Genomic DNA, 20,800 nt, shown 5'->3' with positions numbered 1-20,800 from the left:
TTGGGGGAGCTGCAAGAGAACCTTGCACTGCCCTGGACACACACATATATATATATATATATATATACATACATACATATACACACACACATACATATATTGGTCTCCTTATGCACTGGTTAGTGTTTATTATACAGTATTATTAATTAACCCTACTGATGGTCTATAGCGGTACACCCCTAACAGTGCATGTGTTACAGATCTCCTAGTTGGTGTACAGGTGTATTTATTAATGGCTGACAGACTTAAAGAAGCATGCTAACATTGGCCCTCATTCAGAGCCACTCGCTAGCGGCAGTACGCTCGTTCCGAGCGATGTTCGCACATCTGCGCGTGCGTACGGTTTTTAGTACGCATGCGCGAACCAGTCAGTGCGGTTGAAAATCATTTGTACGCAATATAGCGAGTGCCTGCTATTTTGAGTGACAGAATGAGGCGTATGTGGGTGGTAACAGGGGAAGGTGCTTGAAAACGGGGAGTGGAGATCCGTTCGCAGGCGTGCTTAAAGGTCAAAACGGGCGTTGTATGGGTGTGCATAATTAATATAGCAGCGTCAATGACCATGTAACTTGTTTTTTTTTTAACTCAGAACTGCTTGCAAAATAGCGGTTGAAAAAACCAACCACAAGAATAGAGAGCAGTTCATATCCTGTTCGATGTACTCGATTAATCTAATAAATAGCGGACATGACGTATGGTGCGAGCGGCCAGGGGGCGTTTTTAAGAAATAAAAGAGCGTATGTTTTGCTCGCTCGTTCAGACTTAGAGGTGTGAACAGACTGCAATGTGCGAACGGATCATTTGCATAGCCACCCCTTGTTTTTGAACGAACGAACGCAAATAGCGAACGGCTCTGAATGAGGGCCATTGTCATGTAAATCACTTACAGCACTCTGTGGGATGTGGTTTTTGCCACTTCTAAAATTAGGGAACATTCATACGATAGAGATGTAACAAAAAGTGCATTTAACCACAATGTGCATTTCATTTTTTGGGGTTTCACTTCCAGTTATGAATCGAATCTATTTTAATTCAATGGTTTTATTAGGAAGCAGAGAGAAAGACCTAACTAGATTTTCTCTTAGTACAAAAGGCAAGTTTTTAAATAAGCTCCCTCATACTGGCGGCTCTGTCACTAAACGGGAAGGTTACAGCAACGAACAAACCGGACAGGAAGATGACAGCAAAATCAGGGCAGTAGGCAGGGGTGTGCGAGCGGTGCCATCACCCAGGGCGCAGAGGCATTGCCCCACGGCTCCTATATCTGGCTCGCAAAGTGCCTTTAACGGCCCTGCCCCTCGCGTGACTTTACGGGTTCGGGGGCAGGGCCAGCATAGGGTGGCAATCAGCACTGTTCCACCGCTGCGCTAAATGCAGCATGGGATCCATCCTGCCAGCAAGGACACAAGTATAAATCCATGTTGTGCTATATTTTTAATCATATTCCACCCAAGACAAGCCTTTAAATGTCTGACCCAGGGAGTGTGTACTTTTTTAAAAACTTTCCAGCAAAGGACAGTAGTGTCTCTTTTTTTTTTATTGGCTGCAGTTCATGTTCTTGTTGTTCAGATTTATTAAAGAACGTTTTATTATAATACAGTTTGGTTAGTATACATGATAATGAAGATCAGGGCACACATCTAGCCAGTCACAGGACCATGCACGATGTACTTAGACACAGCTGCTTATTTTAAATTTGTTCTTGGGATTTCAGTTACTAGCTATGCTCATGACATTTGATGGACTATTTGGTCACAATGACATAGTGTCAAAGGGTTGATGCAGAAGCAAATTGGTCGTATATGCTCCAGTAGTGCGTGCTGAAAGGGATACTTGGTATAAATGATAAACAGAAGTATTTATGATTCCGTCCAACTTTGTACAGCCAGTTATGCTGATGCACCCTCACTGACATATTGCCTATATTGAGAACACCCCACTGCAGCCCAGTTAGCCTCCTCAGTTCCAAGTGGAGATGCAACTGAAACGTTCACGAAAACGGGAGTAGCAGAGTCGTAAACACCTGGTTGCAAAGCAAGCGCAGTGCAAAAGCAGGCAAGAAATGCTCCCGAAACAGGCATATGTTCAATCCAGCATAATGTTATGAATCTAGGATAAGATTCACATCTAACTTAAGGCAATAGTGCTGAGGATTATATGAAGCTATGGTGACAACTGAAAAGGTAGTCCTTGTCAGGAGTGAGGCTGGTAGCCCAGTCGCAGCCTTGAGGGCTGATTGATACTTGGCAAAGTTGTGGTCTGGTGACCAAGTTGCAGCCTTGAGGGCTGATTGATACTTGGCAGAGGGCAAAGTTGTAGCCAACCATGTAGCAGAAAGTCCACGCTGACACTGCAGTGCGGCTGAGAGTGGCGTGAACGAGATGCAGAAAGTCCATTCAGACGCTGACGTGCAGCGGAGACGTTAATAACAAGGGTATATACAAACGTAGTAGTGAGGTTTGAGACTGCTGTAATGTTAAAAGCAGGAAGTCCACACAGATGCTGAAATGCGGCTGAGACTGTAGATACACACTGGACACGAGAAACTGGACCACACTGAAGCATGAATTCCACACACAGGAACCGGAAGTTACGTACTGATCGCTATCACCGGCATCTGAGCAACCAAAACGAGGGAAAGAAAAAGGAGAAGGAACCAATCTTGTCAAGGCAGAGATGATGGAGCCGCCAGGTAGGAGGACTTCACGGAGTAGCAGCACGGTGTCCACGTCTCCTAGCAACGGCCCTGAGAGAGCTGCCCGGAGAGCGGTTGTCCAAGTAGGTGGTCAGTGCAAATTAGAGAATGAAAGTTAATCTGGCTGTTACGGATTACTACACATTCTCACTTTAATATCCGCTGGCAGCTGTGTGTTTGTTACTGTAGAGACGTCAGATCCTCTCGAGAGGATCAGATGTCAGGAGGCAGTGTTCGGCCTCGAAGGGGGATCAGAGTCAGGTGGTCAACACCCGAACAGAGTTCGGGTGGACTCGGATCCCCGATGTTCGGAGCGGTTCGGATTCCACAGAATCCGAACCGCTCATCCCTAATATCTAGTGAATTAAAAACTTGCTTACTTAAGGAACCATGGAAATTTGGTTGCAGAGAACCCAGTCCTCCAACACTGCTGCCACTTCCGTACAAGAAAAGTAACAGAAATATGACTGTAGCACATAGTCTAACCCCTTCAATGCAAAGGATGAGTGGTGCTAGTCCCAAGCATTGCAGAGGCTCTAATAGGGATGGAAACTTCCTAAAATGTTCCCCCCATATAGCTGTTGTTGCCCAGACCCAGAAGGGAGGGGGGCATGACATACCCGATGGCATCATTAAGCCCCTTCCTATCTTGGCAACGCATTGCAGAAATTTTTACAATCCACAAAATAGGAGAAATCCTGACACCGACAAACCCAATGGGTACCCTCATTTGGGGGGGTCTACTGTTTCAAACAATGACTTCTGCGAGGTTTTTCTCTGGGGATCATGTGGGATCACAGGGGGACACACTGCACTGCAGGAATCTCTATGAAATCCACAGATGGGGGGAATAGCTTGCTCATCCTGGGTCCAAATAAATACAGGGGCACAGTTATTTCAAAGAGTAAAGTCACATCTTCCAAATGATGTGGCCTCTTTTATTATTATTATTATCATCATCATAATTTATTTATATGGTGCCACAAGTGTTCAGCATCGCCTTACAAAGTACATTAACTCAATACAATACAGGATGAGGACAAGAATAATATACATTGATAAATTAGCGACCATAACACCCAGATAAGCAAAAGAGCAAAGCAACCAAGTGTTAGGTGCCCAAGTGGGGAGTAAGAAGTAGATGAAAAGTAATGTAATGTGAAGCACAATAGGGTAGAGGGCCTTGCTCATAAGAGCTTACATTCTAAAGGGGAGGGGGAAGACAAACAAAGTGTGACACAGATGGGGTAGACGGGGAGGAAGGAGCATGTAGCAGCAAGTTAAGATGAGAGCTGGAAGGCTTTGATGAAGTAGAGTGTCTTGAAGTCACGGTGCTTTTATACACAGAGGGCTACAGCCCAAGGAGTCATGGTGCTTTTATACAGAGAGGGCTGCTGCCCAAGGAGTCACGGTGCTTTTATACCGAGAGGGCTGCTGCCCAAGGAGTCACGGTGCTTTTATACACAGAGAGCTAAGGCCCAAGGAGTCATGGTGATTTTATACAGAGAGGGCTGCTGCCCAAGGAGTCATGGTGCTTTTATACAGAGAGGGCTGCTGCCCAAGGAGTCACGGTACTTTTGATCCATAAACAGAGGGATACTGCCCAAGGAGTCACGGTGCTTGTATTCACAGTGGGGTACAGCACCAAAAAATAAGTTTTGTTCTTTTTTTTACTATTAAACTTAACTTTCTTGAATGTTTTTCTTACTTTTTGAAACTTTTTTTTTGTACACACAGGCACTTGTGAGTCTCAACACTTTAATCAGCAGAGTATAGCGCAGCATATATCAGCGTGTAGTGTGCTCCTATACAGTCACTTAACCAGCACAGCCACTTGTGAGTCTCTGTACACAGCCACTGTCAGCAGAGCGTGGGAGTGAAGAAATGGCACAGAGTCTCGGTCTCCGTGACTTATGTAGAGGCAAACTCTCACAAGAATCCGACGTCAGGAGGATGACGTTCGGCCTCGCAGATGGATCAGAGTCAGGCGGGAACACCCAAGCTGCGGCTCGGGTGGACTCGGATCCTCACTGTTCGGATTCCACAGAATCCGAACCGCTCATCCCTAACTCTTAGTGGTTATTGTATGGTGATTATTTGTGATAACTAAAACAAGCTCAAACCTGTACTACCGGCACATGGGGAACTACTTTTAATGTGCACGATCACCCCCATCCTGGCACCTACACACTCTCGGGGACACCTTCATTTGGAAAAGGAGAGTCACCTCTTTCAAACAATGTGAGTAGCAGGGCGGTCGTCCGCCATGTGTGGGCCCCGTCCACTAAACCCATGGCACTGCAGAGTCCCTTGGATACTCTGGGCAGCTCTGCAGGTAGGGCTGTAGAGAGAAGGGCTGGGCCTGGAACTGTAGGGGGCATGACCTAATCGTGGTGGCGTCAGCAGGCCCCCAACCTAACAAATATGAACAAAAAAAACAGATCTGTGTGTATGGGGGGCAATCAGTGCGTTAGTTTTTCCCCGTACATAATGCAGGCAGATGAGAAACCTGCCTGAACCCATTGTAGCCCAGCACACAGCTGGGAAGAGTGGCTGCTGCCGCTGACAGGTAAGAAGGGGGACGGGTGGTGGATCCAGGCCCCCGCCAATCCCCTACAACAACCCTGGGCACGGGTATGAAAACGGTATGTTTAATCCAGCTTTTATGCTGCTTTGGAAATTGGATTAATGCCGAAGCAGGAACCACAAAACATTTCTTGGCAATGGTTAGAGTAAATAAATAAAAAACACATACCTCAACAAAATTTACTTTTAATTCACTTTCAATAAAAAAAAAAATAGCACTTTTTGGCCAATATGAGTAAATTGTTGTGTGAGGAAAAAAGCATAACTATTCTCTGGAAATTCAAAGTCTTTTGAAAAAAAAATTAGGTAAAATGTGTGTGGGTACTGTATGAATTATTATAATTATAATATATTTATATGTTGCCACAAGTGTTCCGCAGCGGCTTACAAAGTACATAAATAGGTAACCAGCGACTTGCAATACAATACAAAGCAGGACACGGACAAGGATAATAAACATTGCTATATTAGTGACCTTTACACTCATATAAGCAGCAAAGTGTAAGTTACCCTAGTGGGGAGTAAGAGATAAATGAAAATACAGTAGGGAGAAGCACAAGAGGGTACAGGGCCCTGCTCGAAAGAGCTTACATTCTAAAATGGAGGGGCAGACAAACAGGAGTGACACAGATGGGGTAGGCGGAGAGGAAGGAAGATGTAGCAGCAAGTTAGGATGACAGCTGGAAGGCTTTAATGAAGTAGTGGGTCTTAAGAGCTCAGTTGAATCATTGTAGAGAGGTGCAGAGTCTGATGGGGAGAGGGAGGGAGTTCCAAAGGTGGGGAGCAGCACGGGCAAAATCTTGGAGGAGGGAGTGGGAGGAAGTAATCAATTGGCATGAAAGGCGGCATGTATTAAGTGAACGAAGAGGGCAGACAGAAGAGCGAAGGGAGATGAGATGTAAATGGGAGAGGAATGGGTGAGGGATTTGTAAGTGAGTGTGATAACCTTGAATTGGGTTCTGAAAGGGAAGAGGAGCCAGTGGGGGGCTTGTAGGAGAGGGGAGGCAGATGTAGAGTGTTTGGAGAGAAAGATGAGTAGAGCGGCAGCAATGAGGACAGACTGGAGAGGAGAGAGACGGGAGTTGGGGAGGCCAGCTAGGAGAAGGTTACAGTAGTCCAATCTGGAGATGACTAGTGAGTGTAAGAGGGTTTTGGTGGCATCCAGCGTGAGAAAGGGTCTGATCTTGTAAATATTCTTGAGATGGAAACAACAGAACTGTGAGAGGTTCTGAATATGTGGTTTGAAGGAAAGGGAATGAAATATGACCAACCCTAAAAAGTGCCAAACATAGGCTCAGCAACAAAGAGGTACAAAAAAAACCCTACCAAGCAGTCACTTTTTCTAACAGTGAAAATGTGTCAGTACCACACAGTAAACACACAAATACATAAAACACTGATTATGAAGTATATGGAGAAATAAGGCTACCACTGGTCCTTGGTAGAACTAAACTGTGCCCTATATACAGTATATCATTTTACTGCTTATTATGCTAGGTGTCTGACCTCACTGAAACATTCTTATTTCCCAACATCAACTTATTAATAGAACTTGCCAAGAGTAAGCCCAGCCCGCAGTTTCAAAAGGCCTTATTATAATCTGCGTCTGCCAAGATTGGTAATTGTATCTCAGTCTGTGGAACCAAACTAAACCATATGCCAAAAAAAAATAAAAATAATAATTATTATTCTTAGGGACTTAATTTATTTGGTTCTAAAAAGGAAATGTGGAGGTGTTGCCTATACCAACCAAGCAGATTGTAGCTATTATTTTGTAGACTGTACGTGATGAAGGATAGCTAGAATGTTATTGGTTGCTATAGGCAACACCTTCATTTTCCCTTGTAGAAGATTTAGCAAAGTTCCTGTGGATTTGTGTAGAATTTATATTACACATACAGTACAGCCATGGCCAAAAGTTTAGAATGACACAAGTATTGGTTTTCACAAAGTTTGCTGCTTCAGTGTTTTTAGACCTTTTTTTCAAATGTAATTTTACTTCAGTATACCACAGTAACAAGCATTTCGGAAGTGTCAAAGGCTTTTATTGACAATTACATTACGTTTATGCAAAGAGTCAATATTTGCAGTGCTGACTCTTCTTTTTCAAGACCTCTGCAATTCGCCCTGGCATGCTGTCTTTCAACTTCTGGGCCACATACTGACTGATGGCAGCCCAGTCTTGCCTAATCAATGCTTGGAGTTTGTCAGAATTTGTGGGCGGTGTTCTTAGGCAAAATTGTGTGTGAGCCCACTCCCTTGGCTGAGAAGCAACCCCCACGCATGAATGGTCTCAGGATGCTTTACTGTTGGCATGACACAGGACTGATAGTAGTGCTCACCTTTCCTTCTCCGGACAAGCGTTTTTACAGATGCTCCAAACAATCTGAAAGGGGATTCATCAGAGAAAATAACTTTACCCCAGTCCTCAGCAGTCCAATCCCTCTACCTTTTGCAGAATATCAGTCTGTCCCTGATGTTTTTCCTGGAGAGAAGTGGCTTCTTTGCTGCCCTTCTTGACACCAGGGTAACCTCCAAAAGTCTTCAGCCTCTGTCATGCCAACAATAAAGCATCCTGAGACCATTCATGTGTGGGGTTGCTTCTCAGCCAAGGGAGAGGGATCACTCACAATTTTGCCTAAGAACACAGCCATGAATAAAGAATGGTACCAAAACATCCTCCAAGAGAAACTTCTGCCAACCATCCAAGAACAGTGGTGTTGAACAATGCCTTATCCAGCATGATGGAGCACCTTGCCATAAGGCAAAAAGTGATAACTAGGGCCCTCATTCAGAGCCGTACGCTCTGAGCAGAGCGCACGCTCTGAATGAGGGCCGCCCTCCATAATTATGGAGCGTCCTCCTGGACGCTCGTATAGCTGTGGGTCACCACCCACAGCCTATACGAGCATGCAGTTTGATGGCCGCGATGGTCGTGACCATCGCGACCATCGAAACTGCGAGCCGGAGCCTGCGGTTGAGGTTTTCAACCACAAGGCACGGAGTGATTTTGGCTCCATCAGAGCCAAAATCACTCCCACTGACATCACTAGTGATGTCAGTGGGCCGGCTTCTGACGGTAGGCGTTCCCTTGGGAACGCCCCCGTCAGGGAGGCACGCCCCCGGCACGCCCACCAAAGGGGACGTGCTGTCAATCAACATCGACAGCATGCCCCCTTTGATCAGACACAACGAGCGCAGGAAAGTCCATCGCTCGTCGCATCTGGCGCATGCGCACGATGGAGCTCCCTCCTTCGTGCGCATGCTCAGTGCAGACCATCGACCCACTTGCGAGCGGACAGCCGCTCGCGAGTGGGTCTGAATCAGGGCCTAAGTGGCTCGGGGAAGAAAACATCGGAATTTTGGGTCCATGGCCAGGAAACTTCCCAGACCTTAATCCCATTGAGAACTTGTGGTCAATCTTTAAGTGGAGCATTGATTAGGCGAGAACGGCCAGCCATCAGTCAGTATGTGGCCCAGAAGTTGTATGACAGCATGCCAGGGCGAATTGCAGAGGTCTTACTGCAAATATTGACTCTTTGCATAAACTTAATGTAATTGTCAATAAAAGCCTTTGACACTTATGAAATGCTTGTTACTATGGTATACTGAGGTAAAATTACATCTGACAAAAAGGTCTAAAAACACTGAAGCAGCAAACTTTGTGAAAACCAATACTTGTCATTCTCAAAACTTTTGGCCATGGTTGTACATACATTTACTTATCTTTTACATGTGCAATAGTGTTGGCTGCAGATGCAAGTGACCAAAGCAAATAATTAGAATGGGAGAAGTCAGTTCTCTTCCCAGCCTCCTTTTCCACCTCTCACATCAGCCTACACGGATATCGTGGTTTCTGCCAGGTAAGAGGTGTGTTGGGTCACTGCAACCTATTACTTGCTCGGTCTGAAGGTCAGATATTTACAGAAATAATAAGATTATATGGCTTATATATGCATAGTTTAAGATTAAATATACATTAATGACTGTTTACATTTAAAATTACTCTATATACAGCAGATAAAAGTGTTAGGATCTTTTTTCCCCCCAAGAAATTGAAGTAAAAATAAAAGAATAGCAATAGTATTTCAGGTATTTGCTTGTACTACATCAAAAGCATCTAAGACTATGGGCCTGATTCAGAGTCGGACGCTCTGACAGAGCGCTCGCTCTGAATCAGGGCCGGCCCTCTGGTTTTTTTGAGCGGCCTCCTGGCCGTCCGCATAGCTGTGGGTGACCACCAACAGCTATAGCGAGCAGTCATGATGATGGTCGCGATGGTCAAGACCATCGCGACCATCGGGCTTGCGACGAGACCCTTGTGGTAGGGTCTCGTTGCTGCAAGCCCAGGAGTGCTTTCGGCTCTATCACTTGTGATGTCAGTGGGGCCGGCCCCAGACGGTAGGCGTTCCCATGGGAACGCCTCCGTCTGGGCAGCCATGCCCCCGGCCAGCCCACCAAAAGGGGTGTGCTGTCACTCAACATCGACAGCACGTCCCCTTTGGTACGAGACCCGGAACGACGGCTTGCCCATTGCTATCCAGGTCTCGCGCATGCGCACGACGGAGCCGGCTCCGTCGTGCACATGCGCACTGGGTCAAAATCGACCCGCTTGCGAGCAGGTCTGAATCAGGCCCTATGTGCACAAAGGGATCACTAATCCCTATGGAATAACAGTCAGCACATAAGTAATATGCAATGGAGCAAAGATCTGCTTTATCCCACTTCCCTACATGCTACACCTCCACGTCACATCAATAAGTCCATGTGTTCTGCCTATGTACGCGTGAATCTAACCCACACATGCTCTGCTTCTTCAATGCCCAATAAAGTAAGGGGCATTAAATGGCCAGGTATTTATACTCCCGTCACATGCGTAAACCAAAGCCAGTGTTCTGCCATAATGGAATGATTAGGCCTCTCCTCTGCTTCTGTAATCATCCAAGGGGCAAATGGAATCACAACATGCAGGGGCGTATCTATAATGGGTGCAAGGAATGCAGTGCACACGGGCCCCTGGGTCTAGGGGGACACACACCGCACACCCATACCTTTTTATACTTACCTCTCCGAAGTCCCACATCGGCCGGAATAGCGCTACACAAAACGCCTGGAAAATGACTGCCGCGGTCATTTTCACTTCGTTTTCCGTATGCGCAGAAGGGAAATCGCTGGGAAAATGGCAACTGTGCCATTTACCTGGTGTCTACTGCTGCTGTCAGTTTACTGGCGGCCGTTGGGGAGAGAGGAGGGGGCCCCGGACGGGGAATGCACACGGGCCCCCTCCTCTTTTAATACGCCCCTGGAAACACGTTATATAGAATCCCTGAATTAGTTTATACCTGATGCATGTGTGTGTGAGGATGTAGTCAATAGGTCAACATTTACAAATGTGACATTTATAATGACGACATGCAATGTGTCGACATTGTCAGAATATCAACACTAGTGTTAGGCTATGGGGAGGAAGGTTAAGGTTAGGTGGTGGAGGGGGAATAGGGTTAGACTGTGGGGGGAGTTTAGGTCTAAGCACTAGAGGGAGGGTTAGGGATAGTAGAAGAAGAGATGAACGCCTAGACCTATAAGCTGAGCTGGAGCCATTGCCACCATCAGAAGCAGGAGCATAGCAGGCTGCGGCACCGGGCACAATACCTGCACAGCAGGGACACATACGTTATTGGAACAGTCACATATAGAGGGAAATTTAGCAAACCTTCTAAAAGAGTGGAGAAGTTGCTCATAGCAACCAACCATTTTATAAAATGATAGGTAGAAACTGATTGGTTGCTATAGGCTAACTTCTCAACTATTTTCACTGCTACATTAACCCCATTGTTCTTGATTCACACCCATAGGAACACGTTTGGTAATGTTCCTTGAGGGTTAACAGGAAAAAGAAAAACTAACATGCTATGCTTTGCTCTTTGAGCTTTATGCCCTTCACAGTTTTTCAGTTGTGCAAGTGGTGTGGTGTGGTGTGTTTATGGCTGTTCATACTGATAACTCTATGTACTATAGGTGACAGAGGCACAGTAAATAGTAAAGTGCAGCCATTTTGTGGATTGAAATGATGCTAGGAACAACCAGAGCACAATATGATTGGTATTCATGACACAATTGTCTCCAGTGCAATATTAGGCTGCATTCTCATGTGCAACTTATAACATGTCCGCCTTCGCTGTACGTAGGTCAGGCTTATATGTTAAACAAAGCTGCGGCAAAGAATCCAGCTAAAACTGAACAATGCATTATATCTTCATTCAGGATAAGTTACATGTTTGTGCTTTATTCTGGCCATCAGCACATTATAGGGGACATTCTGAGGCACCAATGACATAAGCGGCCTGAAAGGAATAATGATGCTTTAGGTACCCACCCGAATAGCAGCTTTGTTACAGAAGACCTTGTTAATGGCCAGCCAGGTGGGTAAATCCAACATGTTCTGCAGAACCTCCTCATCGAGCTCCAAATTGGTCAGCTGACCTTCTCCTTTAAGAGTGCTGAGGTTAATCTTATCAGGTGACAGATTCTTTGTGAACCTAGAAACAGTATAAAGCCCCATGTTATAGTGATCAGAAAATCAATTGTTAATATGCAATACTGTGTATACGATCTATGCGCTCCGGAAAAGAATGTTGCTTTAACATTTTAGAACACAAAGCCACCATTGAGTCTATTTTACCTCTTTTCTTGATTAACTTGAATGTATTTATTAACACTTGAATAGCATGAAAAAGAAAAAAAAAAAAAGAGAAAAAAAAAGAAGAGCAGATAGGTGCTGTGTAACCAATCCTTAAAAAAACAAACAAACAGATGACTTTAATTAGCTTGCACACACCCTCTTGCAACTTTTAACTATAAATAAAATCAAACTTATCAGTTATGAAAGAAATACATTTTGACATCTTCAAATATACTTTGTGGCAAGATCAGTTTAAGGAGTGCCATTTCCTGGGGTAAACTGCCGCACTCTGCATGCAGCAGCCAATCAGTATCACACTAGTCCAAGGCCTTGTTGCAAGTATCCGCAGCTAGTTTTACTAAAGAGAAATAAACAATCATAAAAATAAATACTAGCCTGTCCAGCTCTAACTAAACAGAATTCCCCATCTGTAAGTGTGTGAGGATTTAATGTCCAACCCACACAACACAGCATTTAAATACAGAACTTACAGAAATCCATGTCATGAGTGACATCACTGTAAGGGGCACTAAATAAACTGGAATTTTCACTTCTTGGGCTTCTGCAAAGAATACAGGCTGCAGCAGTGGGCAATGTACCTGTGCAGCGGGGAAGTGGGCGAGTGGATAAGTTGCCCATAGCAACCAGTCAGCTTGGAGGTAGCATTTATCGAGTACATGTTGGTTAAAGCTGATTTTTTGCTATGGAAAACTTGTCCACCTCTCCATTCTTTAGAAGGGCTTGATACAACTCCCCCATAGTAAATAACGAAAAAAGGACTACATACCGCACAGCGAACTACCACATCTGCCTCCTGCTGCAGCCAATTGACATAATTAGATTTCAAACACCAATAGATTACTGTGCGGTGTGTGAAACACTATTTCAGCAGCCTGAAGCGGCAACATTATGTGGCTGGTCTGACTACAGAGTTGTCCTTTGTGGAGTCCGATTTAATCAGGTGTTCACCCAAGTGATTAGCCTTTAGCATGACATAGAGCTGCTAAAGTACCAGTACCAAATGTGTAACCTGCTCTCATCCTCTGCTCACTGCCCATGATCACAGCATGCTTAGGGCGGGATGTAATAAAAGTTGAAAATGCGGTAAAACCATAGATAATGCAGTTTTTTTGGGGTCTCACCGCATTCACCAAATGTACTAAGCAGCGAAATGCGATGCATTCCGGAGCTTCGTCCCGTCACCTTCAGGTGGCGTTAACCAATAGAAGCCTATGGGCTTCTTATCGGGAAGCTCCCCATTGGGAGGGATCCGATCTGATCCCTTCATACACCCGCCGTGGCCCGCAGCCTTCTGCTCATGTGCAGAAGGATGCCAGAGGGGCTTCTGGGTGTTAAACCCGGAAGTCACTCTGACCGGAGCCATCGCAAAGGGCAGCTCTTATAGGGAGAGCTGTCCTTTGCGATATACTTGGTATATACGCGGCATTGAATTGCATTATTTACCCGAAGACAGGGAGGATGTACCGCATTGCAGAAGCGATGCTTAGTGCATCAGACTCTTAGGGGTATATTTACTAAAGTGAGAGTTTTTAGAAGTAGAGATGATGCCCATAGCAGATTCTATTTAACATTTAACTAGCACCTTCTAGAAGATAATAGCTAGAATCTGATTGGTTGCTATGGGCAACATCTCTTCTAAAAACTGTAACTTTAGTAAATATACCCCTTACTGTCTCTGGAATTTGTTTTACTAACACACAACTATTTCTGGATCAGATTTCTAATTTGTTACCAGGCCACTGTGCTCTCCTTTGTTCCTTGGTATACGTTTTTTTTATCGTGATTACTGTGTACCTAGTAAATCTGTATATCGGTAAACACTACCTAGAAGAGTGTACACATAGAAGTGAAGTAAATATACTCTATAAACTAAAATTTTAGTAAATATACCCCATAGTCTAGTTTTTATTGCAGTGAGTGAAGCGACATATTTAAGGATAATGGAAAACATGTGCTATGTTGTGGCCCTTTATTAGAATTTATTTATATAGTATCACCATATCACAGTATTGAGAATATTTAATGAATCATACCCATCCCTACTGATCCATGAGTTTTCTATCTAAAATCCCCATCACACACACACAATTAAAGTACTGTAGCTCTATATCGGTCACTTGGAGAAAACACTAATACACACAAACTCCACACAGATAAGGCCCTGGTCAGAATCAAATTAATGACACCAGCGCTGTCAGGCATCAATGCTAACCACTGTGCTGTTCTTTGAGATCTTGACTCTCTAATTATACTGCTGCATATAGCTTGGGTAATTCAGTTAACTGCAAGAACATTCTTTATCATGGGGCTCAATCCACTCAGTGTGTATATGGCTATTATCAGCTCAATCAAAAGATCATCTATTTAATATAGGACAGAAGGTATCAGTTATCTTCTCGATCATCCGGAAATGTACACAGATAATTTATAGCCAATGAGATTCTCAAAGGAACAAAGCAGATTGTATTCATGGATCCACAGCAGCCAGTTAGAGCGGAGAGCATGGTTGCAAGTTACCCACTGTGAAAACAAAACGTCTGCTTGTATTACTGAAGATATGTAGGTGTAATTCCCAGCTTTTTGGTGAATTAAGATATTGTGCATGGGCACAGGATGCCTGGGAATACTGGGATGGGAACAATAGACTGGGAGAAAAAGGAGAGGAAAGAGAAAATACAAGAGAGAGGATGGGAAGGAAATGACCACCGGAACACTTCCTTCTAACCACAAGAGAGTCAGGGCCTCATTCAGCAAGAGACGCACACAATCAGCCGATTGTGGCGTACTGCGCATGCATCGCATTGTGCATGCGCGAACTAGCTGCTGCGATGGGAACTGCGTTTGCAGAGGCTATGCAGACCCAGAGCACAGTGACAGGAAGTGCCCTTTGTAGGGGGTGACGGGGGGGGGGTGGTCAGGCGAAAGCAGGTGTGCCTGTGCGTTTGGATGGCGTTTTAGGGGCGTGCTTATTTAAGCCCTCGTGGCAACGGACAAAGCCTGAGGTCTAGTTGCATGCAGGCAGTGGCAGAAATCCTGCGTGAAGTCAGGTCAACAATTATTATGCTAATGTGTTCGATGGTTCTCGATGTTACCGATGTTTCCTCTGTCTTGCGTGGTATAACAGGACGCACGTTAAGAGAAGTGGTATTGTGTAGTGCTGGGAGTAAGCTTGTGCTGCGTGCGTACGCATTTATTAGTATATAATCGCAGCGGATGGGTGCGTGCGTCTGCATCCGTGCGTTCCTTGCTGAATCAGGCCCTCAGTACACAATCTTTATACCAGGGCTATTCAACATGTGGCCCTAAAGCTGCTGTAGAACTACACATCCCAGCATGCCCTGCCACAGATTTAGCATACCTTAACACCAAAACAGTGGCAGGGCATTTCCGGGATGTGTAGTTGCACAGCATGTTGGATACCTCGGCTATGCCCTTACTAGATGTTCCCAATCCAGATGTATGTTAAACAAAAAGCTGTTCATTATGTTTGCATGCTAATCTAAAGCTTGTAATCAGGTTGTCTTCATCTTGAAACTATAATGTAAAGTTTTATTTTTCTAAGTAATTCCAGAATGAGGCTCCTACACTTTAAAAAGTGATGTAAGATAGAGAATCTCCCAGTAAAAAATATATTATATATATATATATATATATATATATATATATATATAATATTATATATATATATTTATTTATTTATTTTTACATTTGCAACCATCATCAAATGGATGGGACATATAGTTAGAATTGGTAGATTTATAGAATTGAAGATCAATAGAACACAGGTCTTGCCTACAATTATGTCCAACATGCTCTACTGTGAACTTTTCAAATGACCCGTGAAGTACGTAGCCTGCCATGCATTGCATTACACAAGAATATAAAATGTATTTATATTTTTCCAAAATTTTCCTTTACAGAAAAATAACACCTTCAGGACAATAACCAAGAAGCAGATGCCATGTCATAGGAAGTTAATTATTAATAGGCTTCATTTCAGTGCTGGTTTATAGCTACTATTTTTAGACACTAAACGCTTAACACATTTTGTTCCAGGGTATGTCACAACATATCTAAAGCACCCACAAATTACAGGGTTTGTTTTTTGTGTATTAAATTGTATCATTTTATCATACATTTATATATATTATATATAGCATTTTGTAATCCTGGAAAGTTGGATGTACATAACATTTAATATAGGAGATGCATTTGAAACCACACAATAATCCAGCATCTGTTGAACTTGTGCCCAAAATCATTACTCATTAATACTAGTGCTGTTGGTTAACCCGGTTTCTTCCACTATTTAAAAACCAAGTCTGTGTTTCTTGCATTCATACAGATGTGTCGTCATACAATGGGCGTATTTACCTATTTTTCTTTACCTTTTGCGTCTTAGTCGCATCTCAGACGCAGCGAAAAGCCGCTCACTGTACTAGAAATGCAAGGCTGTCACTGTAACCACATAGGAATTGGTATTACACACAATGGAACTAGGCATGAGGATAAGTCACAGCTGCTAGCATCGGAGCCCAGTTTATACAAATCCAGACTCAGTCGCACACAGATGCACAAATGTCACACACCCCAGAGGCCAGTTTACGCTAGGAATGCAGTTCTGTCACTCCCAATGTTTTCATTTATGCAAATAGGAAGTACATCGTGAGCAAGAAAAAACGCTCACAAGCGACTGGCACACAGAGGCGTTATTTGGCACGACGGAAGTCACAGTAAAAAAGGACATCTGTATATTGTCCCCCTCACACAATTGCCCATGTCCTTGCTAATAATCACAGAATAAACAAGTCACTGATTCCCAAAGACTCAACACACTACTCTCCTGAAATACTTTGTGCTGCCATGAACAATTTGATATGATTGGCTATAGGTTCTTCTATCACTGTTCCCAACGGACCAGCAGGATATAAAAATTGATAATGGATAAGTGCCCAGTCTCTTGTAAAACAAAACTCAATAATGTAGTTGTAGAATTCTGAAAAAATAAATAAAATGTATAGCCTGAAAATTAAGGGACAATTAAAGAAAAACTAAATTTCCTCAAAAACATGTAATTATACCCATCTTTGGCCAAGAACAGTAGAGGTGGCAGCGCTGCCCGTGTAGAGTGTTATGAAGTTAATATACACACACACAGATTTATGTGCCGCCTAGATAAGCCAATATTATAAGCTTTAAAAAGTCCACAGACGTGGACAAAACGTGTTGCTGCCCATGTATTTTGGCTTTCCTGTGCCCGGTCTGCCAAAAGCACCAGCAGAAGGAATTCCTCTATTGACGCTAGCAGGGCTCTCAGTGGAAGCAAGCCACCCAGGGACCGAGGGGACGAGCGGCTAATAATATGACAGCCGCCGCAGCGCTACTAGTACTCACAGCCAGTGGCATCACAAGGCGATACCAAAGTGCCGACACAAACTGGTCCCTGGGGGCAGGGTTGATGCTAGATCCTATGTAGCTAAAGCACCTCTGTGACGTATCAACCACGTGACCGCTGCAGGAGGTTGGACCGCTCCTGTGTTACCATCCACAAGGGCATAGAGGGGGAATAAATATTTGTGGCGAGCGTAGCGGGCCACCGTGCCAGAAGCGTGGCGAACCCACGAGGAGACACTTTTGTCCCCCCCGTTCTCATACTTGCCCCTCCCCCTTTCAGCGCCGGTCACGTGAATGTGACGTCACAGGTCCCCTGCAGCCCCCTATTCTAGTCATAACCCTGGATCTGGTCATAACACAGTCTGAATCTCCCGGGACCCCCAGAGTGACTAAAACTGGGGTTCGGCCTGCGAGGCCACGCCCCCTTTTTACCAGCCTACTATACTCTCCTGACTCGATCCACACAGGGTGTCACCAAAGTGAATGACGCCACTGCCCACAGCATAAGCAGTGAAACACAGTTCTGGCTTGCAGCACTCAAATCGGATCCCGCACAGCTCGGTTTTTTACCACTTGTGGCTGAATAAGTAGAGCAGGTAAACCAATAACATTGTACATTGGGACATTTGACCGGTATATTGTCTAAAACTGTTCTTAAGGACATATTCGCTCTCTAATCACCGAACATAATTAAAATACTATTAAAATACTATTACTGCACACAGTGGACACACAGTGGCTCAAAGAAATGACAGGAAGCACCGTTTAGAGGTGGAAGGAAAGCAGGCATGACTGTGCGTTTGAACACTGTTACAGGGGCGTGCATAATTCAGCCCCTGCGATGGCATACGCAGCCAGAGGTCTAGATGGAGGCAGGAAGTTTCGCAGTCTGTGAGTCAGCTCAACCAGAACTGTGCAAATGGGTCCAATGTTACTCGATGTTACCGATGTTTTCGCTGACTCGCGGATGTATGTAATGGGAAGTGGGCGGCTTTATACAGTGGTGGGCATCTTGGTATAGTGCTGCGACTGCACTGTGATTGCATTAATTTGCATATCTTTGCAAGAGCGGGTACGTGCGACTCCAGACTTGTGATCTGTGCTGAATCAGGCCCAATGTTCTTGAAAAAGTAGTTGGTTGGAAATGTTGAACTACACTGTGTCTGCGTAATTCTTTCCATTGTAAATCCTGAGAGTGTCGCCGGATGGGTGCTGCTGTCCCGATATGAGTAGGATGCTCAGGATGTTTATGTTGTGATGGATCAAATGTGTGTCTTGAAAACGGTCCATGTTTGCACCGAAATATTGACGATCTGAGACTGCAACATATATATATATATAATACATTATACAATACACACACGCAGATATATACATACACACACATTTTTTGTAACAGGTATGTGCCATGTTGTTATATTATTGAATAATAAGGGAAAAGTTGTGAAGGGGGGTGGGAGAAGGGTGAAGCTCAGAAATCCTTCTCCCTACTCCCATTACTCAGCCGCCCACAATATGAAACGTAATGGCTCCGTTATCCACCTGCATATAAAGGAGGGACGCTCATCACCGGTTTTCAACAAGTCTCCATAGGTTCAGCATATGTCTGTCATTGTGCAGACAAAGAGAAAATAACCGAAAAAAAGAATCTATTTAAAGTGTTAGTCCACCTTGCTATTGGTTAGGATTTTGTAAAATGCTAGGATTTCGTCTGGTTGTGAAGTGGTTAATGCAGCAATTTCCATTGAAATGCTTTACACGGCAATTCTTATAAAGCGCGCAGAGTCTTTATGTGTCCCAGTTGGACTTCGCCAGCCTGACGTGATATTGCAGAGGAAGTGTTTTTAATTAATTTAGCCAGTTTGCAATTGACACAGCAAGGCAAGCTTATTGACAAAGCATAGACTTAAGGGGAAATTGCTACTACATAGTGCTATTTTACAGTTTTTATAATTCAGAATTTGTTTTTCTGCTTCCTTTAACAGTTCCCTATAGATGGTAAAAGCAACAGTGCTCCCACTGGACACTGGGCCTGATTCAGAGCCGCTCGCTCTGAATCAGGGCCAGGCTTTTTTTTTTTTTTTTGGATCAGCCTCTTGGCCGCTCGCATAGCTGTGGATGACCACCCACAGCTATTGCGAGCGGCCATGATGATGGTCACGATGGTCAAAACCATCGTGACCATCAGGCTTGAGAAAAGACCCTTGTGGTAGGGTCTCGTGGCCGCAAGCCCCAGAGAGATTTCGGCTCTAACAGAGCTGGAATCTCTCCACTGACATCACTCGTGATGTCAATGGGGCCGCCGCCAAACAGCAGCGTTCACATGGGAACGCCTCCGTCTGGGCAGCCACCCCCCCCCCCACCCGGCCTGCTCACCAAAGGGGGCGAGCTGTCACTCAACATCGACAGCTCGCCCCCTTTGGTGCGAGACCCGGAGCGACGGATTGCCCGTCGCTAGCCGGGTCTCGCGCATGCACACGACGGAGCCGGCTCAGTCATGCACATGTGCTGTGGGCCACCATCAACCCGGTTGCGAGCGCTCATCGCTTGCGACCGGGTCTGAATCAGGCCCACTGTAGGATGCATCTTCCAGAAACTGACTGACTATACACTCCATGATGTTGTTTTTTTTTTTTAATAATATTTTTATTGATATTATTGCATAAAATTTGACAGAGAACATATTTCTCAACATACAATAGTAACAATACCATATCGTGGCAATGTAGAAAAGTAAAAAAAAAAAAAAAAAAACACATGGCATAGAATGATAAAAAGAAAGCATTCTCCTCTCTATAGTCAGTATTTTAAAGAATTCATACAGAAAACAAAGTATGAACCATTTAAGAATGAATTTGTATAAAATATTCCCATACAACCTAATTGATTTATGCATGACATGGTTTATCCTTAGAATGGTAATCTATCTCCATCTCTCAAAGAAAATATACGTTGGGTGGCAGTTATGACCACATGGTATAATATGGAGATACTAGAGAAAGGTCACCCACCATGATGTTGTTTTGATTAAAATCGATGAGATCCACGTTGCCAAACATCATCTGTGTATATATGGGCCACTTATCACTTTCCACTTGTCATAATTACCATATTTGATCTTTGTACACTTCTCAGTGACTTTAATTTATGTCACATTTTGTTTTAAACCCCAGGCTGAAACGCATATGTCAAACTAATGAAGCTATAGCAGAATGAAGGCTTCAAAAAGGTGCAAACCGGACTTTCTAGGGCACCATTCCACCCTTGCTGTGTGTCAAATACCACATCCTATTCTATTTGAAGAGCTTACATAAATTAAGCCTGTATAACTGGCATTAATGGATCTGGTCTCAATACAGTATTTAAATTACACTGCACAATAAACGGCTTGAATATGGGTTATACTGTATTAAGAGCCTGCT

At 44.2% G+C, this 20,800-nt stretch overlaps 1 protein-coding gene across 1 annotated transcript in view; it reads right to left on the bottom strand.

The window, feature by feature from the left end:
* The window catches only part of BLTP3B (bridge-like lipid transfer protein family member 3B), a 115,153-nt gene that overhangs the window by 71,023 nt on the left and 23,330 nt on the right, over positions 1 to 20,800 (bottom strand). The window contains exon 2 of the mRNA XM_088478935.1: positions 11,658 to 11,820. Coding sequence (XP_088335061.1) covers positions 11,658 to 11,820 — 163 coding nt within the window. The remainder of the gene's footprint in view (positions 1 to 11,657; positions 11,821 to 20,800) is intronic.

Source organism: Taudactylus pleione, unplaced genomic scaffold (genome assembly GCF_031769625.1).
Source record: "Taudactylus pleione unplaced genomic scaffold, aTauple2 ptg000225l, whole genome shotgun sequence".
NCBI classification, from domain to species: Eukaryota; Metazoa; Chordata; class Amphibia; order Anura; family Myobatrachidae; genus Taudactylus; species Taudactylus pleione.
This window is presented reverse-complemented; position numbering and strand designations above follow the sequence as displayed.